Source organism: Artibeus jamaicensis, unplaced genomic scaffold (assembly GCF_021234435.1).
Source record: "Artibeus jamaicensis isolate MK-2021 breed Jamaican fruit bat unplaced genomic scaffold, CSHL_Jam_final contig_548, whole genome shotgun sequence".
In the NCBI taxonomy this organism is placed as follows: domain Eukaryota; kingdom Metazoa; phylum Chordata; class Mammalia; order Chiroptera; family Phyllostomidae; genus Artibeus; species Artibeus jamaicensis.
In genome coordinates, this window is record NW_026521883.1 from 21,005,842 (window position 1) to 21,020,428 (window position 14,587).

Here is a 14,587-nt window from a genome sequence, read left to right on the forward strand (position 1 = left end):
AAACTTTATTTTTGTTTTTAAAGGGAGGGGAAGGGAGGGAGAGAGGGAGAGAAACATTGATGTTCGAGAGAAACATTGACTGGCTGCCCCTTGCACACTCCCAACCAGGGACCAGGCCTGTAACCCAGGTGTGTGCCCTGCTCTGGAATTGAACTGCAGCCCTTTGTTCTACAAGATGATGCTCAACCCACTGAGCCATACCAGTCAGGGCTTCAGACATTTTTTAACTTTTATTTTATTTTACTTTATTTTTAGAGAGAGGGGAAGGGAGGGAAAAAGAGAAGGAGAGAAACATCAATGTGTGGTTCCCCCTTGTTCATTCCCAACTGGGGAGCCGGCCTGCAACCCAGGCATGTGCCCTGACTGGGAATTGAACCAGCAACCTTTTGATTCACAGGCCAACACTCAATCCACTGAACCATACCAGCCAGAGCTCAAACATTTTTTTAAACCACAGAATATATAATATACATACTGAAAAGGACATACATCCACCGCCAAAACCTATAGCTTAATGAATGACAAAGTGAACACTAATGTAATCCCCTTTCAGGTAAAAAAATAGAACATTGGCCCACCCCCAAAACCCCTCACACCTGCCAAGCATTACTCTCTCACCCCGATGCTAACCATATCCTATCTTTTCTTTTTGTTTTTACTACCTATATATTCTTACATCTAGTTTGGTTTTGCCTGTTTCTTGAACTTTGATTTTTCCAAAGTGGCTACACCAATATTTATTCCCACCAGTAATGTACTTTCAACTTATTTCAACTCTTGGCCAGCACTTGGCATTTTCTGTGTTTTCCATTTTAGCCATTTTTGTGAGCATGCAGCAGTATCTTGTTGTGGTTTTAATTTGTATTTCTCTAATGATTAAAAAATTTGAGCACCTTTACATGTTTATTGGCCACTTGATCCCTTCTTTTGTGAGGTCTCTTCAAGTCTCTTGCCCCCTTTATATTTTTTCTTTTTTAAATTGATTTGTGGTTCTACAAATTCTAGATAAAAGCAAAGCAGATCAATTTCTATTGTAGAAATGAATGCATTTGCCTGACCCAGGTAGAACTCCCCTCACTCTGGTGCCAAATTCACCAAGGAATCCTCTGGGAGAAATGTATAGGCATACCTTATAAATTTTGTGGGTTTGGGTCTAGACCACCGAAATAAAGCCAGTTGTAATCTTTTTGCTGGTGGAGGGTCTTGCCTTCAATTTGTAAAACACGCAATGTCCATGAAGTGCAATAAAAGAAAAGATGCTTGTAGTCGATTTCATGTATTCTAAAACAATGTATAATTGTTTTGCCAGGAAATTTGATACATACTGGGAATACAATGGCAAAATAGTGAATAGGTTCAATAGAGCTGAAATGAGAACTATATAGAAATCTAACGTTTACCATGTTCGAGACTTTAGGCAAGTCAATTACCTACTTTAATCTGTTTCCTTGTTGGAAAAATGGGGCTATTAATACTTATTTTACAGAGTTGCTGTAAGGATTAAATGAGACAATATGTGTAACAGGCTTTGCACAGTGGCTAGCATGTGGGAAGCTTTCAATAAATGGTAGTTATCATATATTTGGTTATTTTCATGTAGCTTTCTGTTTCTATATGGAAGGAGAAACTAAGCAGATGTCCATTCCTCTCCCAGCCATTACAGTTCTCATTATAAAGTAAAAGAGGGCATCTGGATTTAGATAATTGTTCTGGAAATGTGGTCCTTCTGACTCCCTTTGTCTTGAGTGCCTCTAGAGCAGTGATTCAAAAATCATTTGGGGTGGCCCTGGCTGGTATGGCTCTGCTGGTTGGAGCATGGGCTCATAGCTGAAAGGTTTCGGGGTCTGATTTCTGGTCAGGGCACATACCTAGGTTGCAGGTTCAGTCCCCATTGAGGGTGTGGGAGATCCCCAGCCTGGGTGTGTATGGGAGGCAAGCCATTGTTTCTTCTCTTTCATACTGGTGTTTCTCTTTCTCCCTTTCTCTCTCTGAAAGCAATGAAAAAAAAAGTTCTTAGGTAAAGACAAAAACAACCACGTAGGGTGAAAGATCATTATATTCCCCAAATTTTGGAATATAAAAATAAATTGCTAGAAAAGGGAAATAAAAAAAAACCCAAAGATACACACAACACCAAAATTTTTATTAGATCCATGGACAAAAGAATGTGTAAACTTGCTATAAAAGTTTCTAAATTCCTACTCTCAACTTCTCTAAATGCCTTGTCATGGGCCAACAACAAAGGGCCTGCAGACTGGCATAAACCTGCTGACCACACTTTCGGTGGGACTGTTGTAGAGCACCGATAAAAATCAAACTTCTGGATCTAAAGGGCTACAGTCAGAGCCTAAAATGTGGGGACTCGACTGAAGGGTTGCTCTTGGTCGAGTCATCAGCTGGCCATCGACTCTTTCTAGCCTCGAGCATAACACCATCACTCCCCAGTTTAAGAACTATCCATTGTTCCCTTTGCCTTTAGGGTAAAATTCCAATCATTTAACATGGCACCCAAGGCTTCCAGGCAGGTTCCACAGCACTCTTCCAGTCTGATTTTTTACTGCTCTCTATTCCACTAGATTCCACAGTCCACTACAGGAGCAACTAGCCACACGTGACTATTGAGCACTTGAAATGTAGCTAATTTAGGAAACTGTAATCCTATCATTATTTTAAAATTATATCAAAAGTCTGATCATTCAATTACTGCAAAACTTTTAAGCATGCTTGGAATGATCTGGGGATGTGAATCTACTTTTTACTGTAAATCTTAGGAAATCAAGTATTGAGATATGTTGTCAGGTAAGATACATAACAGATTTCAAACACTTAGTACTAAGAAAAAGTATGAAACATTAAAAAATACTTAGTACTTTTTAATACTGATCACATTATACTATTTTGGATAAATTGGGATAAATAAAAGTCATTAGAACTAATTTCAACTGTTCCTTTTTATGTTTTTAATGTGGCTACTATAAAATTATATATGTGGCTTGTGTTATGTTTGTATTAGACAACCATGCCCCAAACCTTGGACACAGTCTTGATCCTCCCCTTTCCCTCACTTGTGTTTGATTAATAAAATGTATCTCCAACCCATCCACTTTATCTTTAGTGCTACTCTCCATGTTACTTTCTATTCCTCAAAACCCTTCAATGGTTTCTAGAGCACTTAAACTTATTTAGCAAGGATGCAGATTTTATCCACCTTTCCTTTCTTTGCTCTCTAGGCTTCAGCCACACTGGTTTCCTTGCTAAACACAACAAACTCTCACTTTAGGATTTTGCCCTGCTACTCCCTTTGGTCTCAAATACTGCTCTTAACTTACTCCCTCTTTCGGATCTTAGCAGTTACCTTTCTCAGTGAGGCCATCTCTGACCAACCAAAATTTTGCCTACTCACTCCCCCAGAGCAAGGCTTTATCCAAATACTCTTCAATTTTCTTCATGGAACAGATTATGAGATATTATCTTTCCTCCTTTTTTGATAAAACTTATTTATAGTCTGTTCCCTCCACTAGAAGCAGTAGCAGGAACCTGTGTTGGTCTTGTTGCTGTTTAATCTGTTCCAGTGTGTACAGCAGTGCCAGTCACAGAGGGGTGCTCTTGAAACAACTTAAATGAATAAACATCTAATTACCTACTAGACATATCTACTTGGTTGGTTCGCAATCACTTCAATTTCTACGAGGTCACAATGAAACTTCCTTCCCTAATATGCATTTCTCTCCTCTTGTTTCTAATCTCAGTGAAGACATTACCATCCTCCCTGCTGCTCTCCCAACAAACTTGGGAGTCATCTTTGACATCTCCCTCTCAGCCATTCCATTACCCAGCTGACCAAATGACCAATCCCTCAATCACTTTGGTTGTATTCTTCAGGCCTACTTGCCACTATCTCAGTACAACTCATTCCTCTCTCACCGATTGTTTTCTTCCTACTGTTCTCCATGCCTCTGACTTTTGCACAAGTTATTTTTCTAAAATGCAAATTCAATCTTATGATGCTTCCATTTAAAATCTTTCAAATGCTTCTTAGCTCTCAAAAGCTAATTCCTGCACATGGCTTTCCTGGCCTTCATTAGACCACTTCAGGAGTATCTCGGGCATTCCTGAAAAAGCACTATTTTCATCACCCAACCATCTCTCCAGAGTTTGCCTCTTAACCTTTGCACTTATTGTTTCCTCTGCCTGGAAGGCTCTTCCCCAATTCCCTTAATTAAAGTTAATTGCTTCTCCAGTTCCATTCCATTCCTTCCTCCCAAGGTAAGAGATTCTTCTTGTGTAAAATTTCACAGTATCCAACAGCTTCCCTCATTATACTGATGATACCGATTTGTCTACAATCTGTAGCATAAGATTAATGAGAGGAAGGATTCTAAATAAATCATTAGCTGAATAAATTCAAATAAACAATTTTAAAGAGCAGCTAACCAAAAATATAACAAATTTTTATCAACCGTAGCAATGCAAATATTAGATCACAATAGAGTATGGCGCATATGTCATTCACTGTACTTATATGTTGGGCACAATGCTTTAAGAAATTACACCAGTACTACAAAACGGTAAGTGAGGAAAAAAAAAAAAAAGATTACTTATTTGAGGCCACAAAGATCAGTGGGCAATGTGGATTTAATTAAACCTGTCAGCCTCCCCCGCCCCCGGATTTGTCTCAGATAGTCTCAATTCCTAGATATAGGATGCCAAAAGTTGAAGGCGTGTGGGAAAGTCATTCCCAGCCTCGTCTATTAAAAACGTATCAGTGTGTTGGGTTTGTTAGGAAATCATCCCACGTAAATTAAATTCAACACAACAAAAAGTCTTGACATTCCAGGCACTAAAAAAGTACATCTCTACCACAGGTGTCAGTTAATGCAACGGAATAGAGAGAGCGGTTAGTAAGGTTTACGAAATATTAGACAGCATGAGAATTTTTAAAAGCCGCAGGAATGTTAAGTCGTGATTAATGCCCATCCTTCCTTCCTCGCCATGTAGTTCAACAGCGACTCCTGCCCCAGCTTGCCTAGTTCAATCTAGGGAGACTTTTAAGTTATATCCTCGCTGCGCCTTCCATCTCTTAGGACTTTGCTAGGTGCCTCAGCTTAACCTCGGACCCCGGATCCCCCGTTTCTCAGCGTTCATGCCGGAAACACAGGAAGGTCAGCAAGAAAATTTTAGTTTCCCCAACTCCTTGCCGCCTAAGGAAGAGGCGGGAAAGGACGGAGGCCGGCCGGACTGCTATGCAGCGCACATGGCCGGCCGCAGTTCCCACCCCTGTGCCGCGCAGGCGCCAGGCAAGCCGGGACTTGCGGTCGCCGAGAGCGGATCATTCCGCCGCTTTCTTTGTGTAGCTAAAGATATAGAAATGGCCTATTTCCTTCCCCTCCGCTAAAGACAAAAATCAGATCCTCTCGTCCCTTTCTCCCCACCGGATGGGGTCGGGCAGTGGGTGGGAGTGGGATCTGCTAACTAGGCCCGGGGCGGAAGGCTCAGACGCAGGGTTGCCGAGGGCCGGGTCCGGGAGGGATGCTGGGAGCTTTGACTCACTCACATACCATGTGTCCCTCCGCGCGCAGCACGGGGGACTTTTCGGTGGGGATTTTGGGCGCCGACCAGACGCGGCATTTTCAGAAAATAGCGCCCTGTGCAGCTGAAGCGCTTTGTGTGTAGCGGGGCCGCGTCAGCCCGGCCGGGTACGAAGCGCCTCAGGTCCCCTCACCACCTCCTGCTGCTCCCCCGTCGCCGCTCCCGAAGCTTTTCCAGGTCAGTGCGGGTCTGTGTAGGGCCCTGTTACCACCGGATGTGGAAGTTGATCTCTTCGCTGGTAAAAAATAATTCCACTTCCCCCGGAACCCAGATCATCCCCGCGATTTCCTGTTTATTGCATTAAGGCGCCGGGTTTCCGGGGCTCCTGGCCCCGCTTATTCCGCGGGGGTCGGCGGGGTCGGCGGGGTCGGCCTAGGCGCCCTCTCCGCCCGCGCCGCCGCCGCGCATTGTCCACTGAGCACCCCGCTTCTGGGAGGGGCGGGCAGACATGGTGGCAGCAGCCGCCCCCTCCTCGGCCCCGGCGCGCCGCGGCCTCCCAGCCGCTACTTACCGAACCTGTCCGGAACGGTGGCTCCGGGGCCGGGATGGTGTCGGGCCCGGGCGGTGGGGCCTTTGCGGGCGTCGGGAGGCGGGCGGGGAAGAGTGGCAAGCGCGGCCTGGCCTGGCCTCGCCTCCCGCTGCCTCGGGAGCCTCGGATCTCTTTGTCTGGGCGGCACACGGCTCCGCCGGGCTCGCTGGAGCGGGAAAAGGGCGGCGGGGGCGACTGGCACCTGGTGCGCTGTGCCACGGAGCCCCGAGGCGTCCGGACCGCGGCGGGAGCGGAGGGTCCAGACAGGGTTAACCGGAGAACCGGTCCTGTTCCCGACGGGGTTTCGGCAGCGACTGTCTTGGCCTTGGGGACTGGAGTCCTGTGGGGACGAAGCCTGCCACTCTGGATGCTGAGACCTGCTTTTGGGACTTGGCCACCGGGATTTGCTGGTGCTTGGCTTCGGGAAAGAAGTTGAGGATTTTGCCAGTTCATTTCTGGACACTGTTAGTGTGTCTCTAAGTGTGTTTTGTTGAAGCTTTCCTATCGGCGTTGAATCGACAGCCTCCACATGGGTAGCCTCAGGGGTGCAACGTGAAAACTGAAACCAAAGGAATGATGTAGGCCCGCTCTGTGTGTTTTCCCACTTTAAGCTTGTTTGCAGTACACATAACCTGATTGGACTGTGGCAGCAGACATCTGTTCACAGGAGAGGCACAGACCACAGTGCTTCTGAAGGGGGCTTGGTAATGTGGAAATATTTAAGTGCTCTTTCTGGATTCTGAGTTGCTGTCTGGATTCAGGCAAGTTACTACTGAAGTACAGTTTTTATCTGGAAAATGATTTAATGTAGTTAGGAAAGGATCCTTGTAATTTTCCATCTCAAGAATTCATTATGTAGAAGTTACTGGTCAAAAATTCTTTTTGCAGATAGTTTATCTCACATACAGACCCACCCGACTTGATTTAAATTTCTCGGTGACATAACCATCAGCCTTGGCACTTCTACTTTCTGGCTCAGTCTTTGAATTTAAGGAAACTAAAGACAGCTTTATCTATTTTTCTTAGTTTTCCTCTTTATTTAACCGAAATAAACTCATTATGTGTTAACACAAATGACACATTGAGCAAAGTGACATTCTTTTAGCATTTCTACAAGTCTTTTTAAACGTCTGGTTGGGAGATAGCTAGATTCTTAAATCTTTCTGCATTCAGTTTGTTGTGGTCTCATGTAACCTCGGGAACAACCCACTGTATACGCATGCCTTTTTTTTTTTTAACTGAGAAATATATCATTTCTGTTCTTCCCCGCACCCCCAAAAGTCAAATCAGGTTATTACACCAGACACATTTTAAAAATATGGATAAGAAGGCTGATTTCTATACTTTATTCTTATGCTTTATCTGTTTTCAGTTTTGGATTTAGATGCGTGAACAACAACAACATGAATAAAGATTGCATAATCTACATATGATCCTGGAGACTCAGGGACATCTAAAGAGATTTTAAGTAATTAATTTTAATTCCACAACTTATTTCTAGTGAGGTATACAAATAGAACATGAGTTCTGTATTAGATGTGTTTGTGAAACCTTGTATGTAAATGTAATTTTTGAAGATAGGACACTTCAAAGCACTGTTGGAGCTCTAGTTTTAAAAGGAATCCTGCAGTGAAACCTTTGGTGAAACAGTACTTTTCTAATGCATATATTTACCCTTCAAGTTAAGTCTGTTAACTTAAGAGTTCTGTTACGGAGTTTGAGTTCTCTGTATCAATCTGGGTTTTCTATACTGGGGGCAATTACACTGTAAATACGTGAAAACTTAAGGCTGTACTTTGATTTAGTGATTTTGAAATGAAGCTAAATTCATTTCCAGTTGTATCTGTGAACTCTAGTCTGATTCTGTCAGTCTGTAGTTCTCCAATGTTCCATCAACAGGAAGCATCTGGTCATTCTTCATGTAATTGTTAGAAAGTGCCAGGTATATTTTTGATGTTTGCTGTTCAAATGAAAATATCAGATTGGATCTTGGTTTGCCCCTACCCTCCTCATCTCTGAGTTGTACGCCCTTGAGTATCTCAAGAGTTAGAAATATTAACAGGTACAGCAAACAAGTCATAAGGAATTCAGAAATTATTCCATGAAATTTTGAATCACTTCATTTTCAGTGTGCATTTTTGGTGGTGCTGTGTCCCTTTGCAAGTAGCCTAAGCAAGGATGAACTCACTGATGGATTCCATTGCTTCTCACTGCAAACATTAAAAAACATGCCAAACAAAAGTTAAGAGTTGAGGGCAACTCTTATTGTTGAGGGCAACAATAAGTTTCATTTCTTTGGCTCTACAGCTTTCCAGCTTGTATTTGTATGTTTCTATAAAACTAATGTATCTACAGCTAAAATTAGTAAAAGTCTGAAGATGTTTGTTTGTTCCATCATGCTCTCTAGAAGGTAAATCTGTTAAATTTGTTAGTATTAGGGCTTGTGTATCCTCAAAGAATTGACAGCGGTGCTCTGGACAGAGAAGATGCTTTGGTGTAATCAGCTGTCAGTTCAGTCTTTGGTGGGTTAGTATACCTTTATTTGGACTAAGTATGTCCATGATGTAAGTGTACAGGCTTAGCGTGAAGTGACTTTTCCAGTTAAGGTAAATCCATATGCAGGACCTTTTGATACACTTAGAAATAGAAATGTAAAACTCTTAGTCCTACTTCTCTTTCTTTTTTAATGGGAGTAATTGTAAAGGTTAGCAGTTAGGGCCCAAGATGGTAGTGCACAAATACAGAATGTGGAAAAGACTCAATTATTTTAACTGACTAGAATCGACAGTTAAATAATATTTAATATCTTAAGTATTCAATATTAAATTGACAGTTAAATAATATATTTTTTAAGAAAGTAAATGCCCTCTCCAAGTTGATAGGATATCATATATAAAGAACATGGTGTTAGCCCCACTTTGTACTGGTTGTATTATACCTGGGACATTATGTCACATTTTTAGGTAGCATACTATCATAAGTGGAACCTTGTGTCAGTGCTAAAACTTGCTATCAGAATCACCTGGCAAGCTAATTTAAAAAATCTAGAGGTCCAAACTTCAGTAGGAAAGGATGTGGGCCACTGTGGTTTTTTCAAGTTCCCCAGGTGGTAGACACTCAAGTTAAAAAAAAAAAACCAAAAACCCAGAGGACATTGATCATGGGGGAAATGAAAAAGAGGAAAGGTTGAAAAAACATGTTTGGCCCCAAGGAAGAGAAGCTCATCCAAGAAATGATTATTGTCTATAAATACTCGGAGATCTGTCACACAGAAAGAAGATTTGATCTGACCAGAAAACTAGGATCAATGTGTAGAAGCTAGAAGAAGGCAGATTTCAACATTCTTTCAAAAAATACTTTTCGAGTCAGTATACGAAGCTTTACTTGTGTGGCTCGGGTTGGGCATCGTCCCCCAAGGTGAGTTGCTGGTTCAGTTCCTGATCAGGGCACGTGTTGGTGTGCTGAGAGGCAGCCCATCGATGTTTCCCTCCTATGTTAATCTATTTCTCCCTTTCTCCTTCCTTCCCCTTTCTCTAAAAATAAAATAAAACAAAAAACAAAAAAACAGTCAGTATATATTGTTTTGGGTGGTAGGTTGTCGACTATCACTGACAGTGTTATAATTAGGAATTTCAGGGTAAAAGAATTGATGTGCTGAGGGAAGATTGGGCCTGGTGTCTTTAATTAATTTCCCTACAAACTAAGAATTTATGAAATATTAGTTCACAGGTACAAAAGTAGAAGGGCAAAGGTTAATTGAGTGAAATAAGCTGGTTAGGTTAACTGGATCAAAGTTTTTATTTTCTTGCATAAAGAGAAGTGTTAAGTGAGAGCCATTTGATGAGGTCTTTAAACCCATTTGTAATTTGACAGACTCAAAAGCCTTCTGATTTAGAAATTCCTATTTACCTTGATGTAATAAAGATACTATTAAATTGGTAGCTTGTGGGCATGCCAATTGCAACATTGTTGATAATAAAAGCTGTGCATTAACATATTTAAGCCCCCATTAACCATAAAGTAGGTAATATCCCCATTTTTCAGAAGAGAAAACTGAGCTGTAGAGAGATGAGGTAACTTTCCCAAAGTGGTAAAGTCAGGACTTTGACTCCAGAGCCAAAGAAACACAAATCTGTCCTGATTGGTTGCCTCAACCAGGGGCCTGGCCTGCAATCCCGGCACGCGTCCTGAGGGAATCAAACTGGGACCTTTGATTTGCAGTTCTGTGCTCCATCCACTGAGCCACCCCAGCCAGGGCTGTTCTCTATTTGGTTAATGTTTTCTTCAACTTATGTGTAATGTTTTAAATATTTTATTCATTCTAGTCTAGTTATACTCTAGCTGTGTGACTTTAGGTAATTTATTCACTGTGTGCCTCTGCTCCTTCTTGGTAAAATGGGGATAATTATACCTCCCATATGGTAGTTGGGAGGATAAATGAGTTACTGAATATACAGTGATCAGAACAGTGTCTCACACATAGTTAATAACTCAGTAAATGTTAGCAGTTATTATAGGGTCATAGCCCACTAAAACCCTTGGAGTCTCTAATAGGTTTGGAATTAAGAAATTTTTCAGATATAGGCAAGCTAATAATGCTATATAACTTTTCAGCAGAGTCCTTAAACCTGTTACTATTTCTGCAGGAAAAATGTATGAATGTTTACCCTAAATAGGGTAAATGAGATTATAAATAGCTTCATGTCAGTTCAGGTAATGTTTTTAACTGCTAAATAAGTTCTTTTGGGTCTCAGAGCTTTTTTGGATTTTGGAATTGCAGTTAAGGAACCTGTAGATTATTCAATTTTGAGTCCTATTTTAATATTAAAACACATTTTCATGTTATATAGCTTTGTAATCCATAATTTAAAAATTAATAAAACTAAAAAGAAAATACCAGAAAATGTTCACTTCTGTTTCTTTTCATTAAAAAAATATGCTGTGGATTCCACTGCCTAGGAATATTGCAGATTTTTTTTGCCTCTTTGGGGCTGTGGTTGAGTCCTTTTCTCCTTGCTGTCTCTAATTGGAGCAATGATAGTTTATTAGGTGCTTATGTCTAGTTTTTAGTGCTAGAAAGTCTATTTTCAGCGTTATTTATCACATTAATGACATAGATGCTGTACTGATACCAATGATAGCAACTTTGACTCGTCCAAGTGCAGGGAATGGCTGCCCCAATAATGGCCCTGTGATCTTCTGTGGCTGTGACATGGACTGCAGTAGTTTGAAAAGTGGTGGAATAAGCTTAGGTGCCCTTTTACCTCATAGGACTCCTCCTGCCACTGCTCAAGGTCAAATTGAGATCCTTTTTCTCAAATTTTCATATCCTAGGCACAGCGTCCACTCTGTGTTTAATTTTCCTTGTCACCTTGAAGGCTGTTTGCTTGGGATTTCATTTGGAATTTCATTGGTTTCCACGGGTGTCCAAACTTCTGGCGTCTCTGGGCCACACTGGAAGGAGTTGTCTTGGGCCACACATTAAATACATTGCGACATACAATCACAAAAATATCTCAATGTTTTAAGTAAATTTTTGATATTGTGTTGGGCTGCATTCCTAGCCCTCCTGAGCTGCACAGGGCAGGGCGCAGGTTGGACACCGCTGGTACAGCAACAGAATTTTTTGTTCCAGAGATAAGATTTCTGTTTCTATAGTTGACTAGATTGCTTGCCCTTGCTTCCTTTGTTCATAATTATATTATCACAGTCTTAAAAAATAATAAGAACCAGGAAAACAGTGTGAGGGACATGTCCATTGCCTGTATGCTGGTGACATGAACTTATCTCTATACTAGAGTCCTGCTTTCTGTTTCATTTCTTTCACCACTGTTACCCAAAGAGCGTATAGAACAGATGATGACTGTGCGCCCGCTCCTAGGCTACTTGGCATTAATGGGCCACATCTTTGGTGACATTTATCCTAGTATTTCCATGTGCTGATTCCTAATCTAATTATTGTGGGAGCTGGAGTGATCATGGCTGGTTTATACCCAAACATGGAGGAGGAATGATGAGATCTTGAGGGGTAGTCTATGGCCTGGCCTTTGTGTTCATCTGTCCATCTCTCATCTATGTAATTTACCTCCGCCAAGAAGACTGACGTCGCCCAAATTAGTCTTTCATGTTTTCATCATCATTTTGGGCCTGGCTGACCTGATCGTTCAGTTTTTTATGTGAAATACTCCACTGTCCTCTCAAGATCTTTCATGGTATTTTGAACTTTGACAACTGTTCCACATAAAGTCACTTAGAAATGCCGTTTTTGTTGTAATTCTAAATGTTTTCCTAAGATAATTTGAAAACAAGGGAAATAGTGGTCCACTCATTAATTTTGACTAGAGTGGGGGAAGGGGACAATAAGAATGATTTCCTCTGCCTTTTCATATTCACTCACCTGTTCATTCTCATTCTGTTCTTAGTAGAATGTATTCCCTTAGGAAAAATCATTCTGTGTTTTGCTTTTAGATATAAGGTTGGGTGGGTATATTTTGGCTATAATAAAGATTTTCAGGGTGTCACAAAAACAAAACAGCAAAAAAAACCCTGACTCCTGTATTCCTTTGTGTCTACAGAACTTACCACGTATCTAAGCAGGTAAATGTTTAAATTAAAATATACTTGGCCTACAATGTTATGAGTTTCAGGTACAAAACATACTTATTCAACATGTATGTATGATGTGATTACCATGTTTAGTAACAATCTTTTATGTGTTTTAAGTAAATAGTGTTATGACACTATTGACTATATTCCCTATGCTGTACATTACATCCCCATGACTTATTTATTTTATAACTGTAAGTTTGTACCTTTTATTCCCCTTCCCTTTTTTCACCCATCCCCTCAGTGCTCTCTTGCATGTCAGTCATCAGTTTGTTCTTAATAGTTATGAGTCTTTCATTTTTTTCATTGGAGATCATATAGTATTTGTCTTTCTCTGGCTGACATTTCACTTAGCATAATATCCTCTAGGTCCATCCATGTTGTAAATGGCAGTTTCATTTTTTATGGCTGAGTAATATTCTATTGTGTATATAAACAACATGTTTATCCATTCACTGGTCAACAGTCACTTAGGTTGCTTCCATATCTTGGCTATTGTGAGTAGTGCTGTGTTAGTCTGTTTGAACTGCCAGAGACTGAGTAGCTTATAAACAACAGAAATTTATTTCTCGTAATTCTGGGGGCTATTAGGTCTAAGATCAGGGCACCAGCATGGTTGGGTTGTGATGAAAAGCCTCTTCCAGGTTGCAGACTTCTCTTGTACAATCCCATAGTGGAAGGAACTCTTTCAGGCCTCCTTTCATAGGGTCATTAACCTCATTCATGATCTATCTGCCTTCATGACCTAATCACTTCTCCAAAAAGCCCCACCTTTGAAGGTATTAGAATACCATGACTTTGGGCATTAAGAGTTCAACATACAAATTTGAGGGGTGGGGGAGTCACACAATCAGATTATAGTGAACAGTAAGTGAATGATCTAAAATATTTCCCTTACATCCTAACTGGCTTGTGTGAACTCTTTGACCTTTGCCCATGTGATTACTCTGGGTTTCTTTATCTATTCCATTCTAGGGACCCTCAATTTCTTGTCCTTAGCTGAATCCTGTATGTATGAGATAAACTTGAGCTTGACATGAGTCACCTCTTTCATATCTTATTAGGCTCCGGTTGTCAAATCTTTCTACTGTTTATTTTCTCTATTTTCCTTAGGTTTCATTGTATTTGTGGAAGAAGGTGGATGACTATGAAAATATTTTTCGCCGTGCTAAATATATGCTTAAAAATTCCAATGGGCCTTTGCTACCTCTTGGCAATTATTTTGTAAATTTCAGATTTTTCTGTTGTATTTTATGTTCTTCTTCTCCCTCAAAAGATGTCATTGACTTCTACTTAATTGAAAAAAAAATAGAATACAAATTCGCACATTTTAAAAAATTGTCACCAGGAAAATCTCTATTCTTCCATCGTGTAAGCTGAACGAAAGTATTAGTAGAATCTTTTGCTTGTGTAGGAGTCTTGCTGCCATACCTTTCCTTGGTTTTGATCACTTTGACCATTAATTGCAATGGTTGTTTCTGTCTGCATTCAAGTATGAGGGGGAACCCCCTAAAAATGAATTTATTTACTTAAAAATGTGTATTTATTCTTACATGTTTAAACTTTAGTCATCTTCAAAGTATTAATACTCTCCATTTGATCAATACATCTATCAAGATGTTTTTCCCACTGCTAAAAACAGTTTTTCAACTCGTTGATTTTGATGCCTTTTGTTTATTTATTTTTTTAATTATATTTTATTGATTATGCTATTACATTTATCCTGATTTTCCCCCCGTTGTTCCACTCTGCCCAGCACCCCCCCCCCCAGCTCCCTCAGGCAATCCCCACACCATTGTTCACGTCCATGGGTCATGGGTGTAAGTTCTCTGGCTACTCCATTTCCTATACTGTACTTCATAT

The 14,587-nt window shown here is 40.7% G+C and overlaps 2 protein-coding genes and 1 pseudogene across 7 annotated transcripts in view; 2 read left to right on the plus strand and 1 right to left on the minus strand.

Moving 5' to 3' along the window:
- LOC128628133 (translation initiation factor IF-2-like) overlaps positions 1-6,571 on the minus strand; it is a 31,735-nt gene extending 25,164 nt beyond the window's left edge. The window contains exon 1 of one of the 2 annotated variants that reach the window (XR_008392460.1): positions 5,559-5,648. Coding sequence is in view for 1 of the 2 variants with exons in the window: in XM_053670061.1 (XP_053526036.1) it covers positions 5,882-6,571 (690 nt within the window). In the remaining variant the exon portion in view is untranslated. Of the gene's footprint in view, positions 1-5,558 lie in introns of both variants that reach the window. The other variant, XM_053670061.1, reaches the window with a different exon arrangement.
- Positions 5,682-14,587, plus strand: part of GABPB1 (GA binding protein transcription factor subunit beta 1) — a 58,744-nt gene continuing 49,838 nt past the window's right edge. For 2 of the 5 annotated variants that reach the window (XM_053670060.1, XM_037156447.2), the window contains exon 1: positions 5,789-5,827. In XM_053670060.1, coding sequence (XP_053526035.1) covers positions 5,804-5,827 — 24 coding nt within the window. In that variant the 5' untranslated portion in view covers positions 5,789-5,803. Of the gene's footprint in view, positions 5,767-5,788; positions 5,828-5,896; positions 7,587-14,587 lie in introns of those variants that run through there. The other 3 variants (XM_037156448.2, XM_037156449.2, XM_037156451.2) reach the window with 3 other exon arrangements.
- Positions 8,672-13,803, plus strand: LOC119057624 (sodium-coupled neutral amino acid transporter 9-like; annotated as a pseudogene).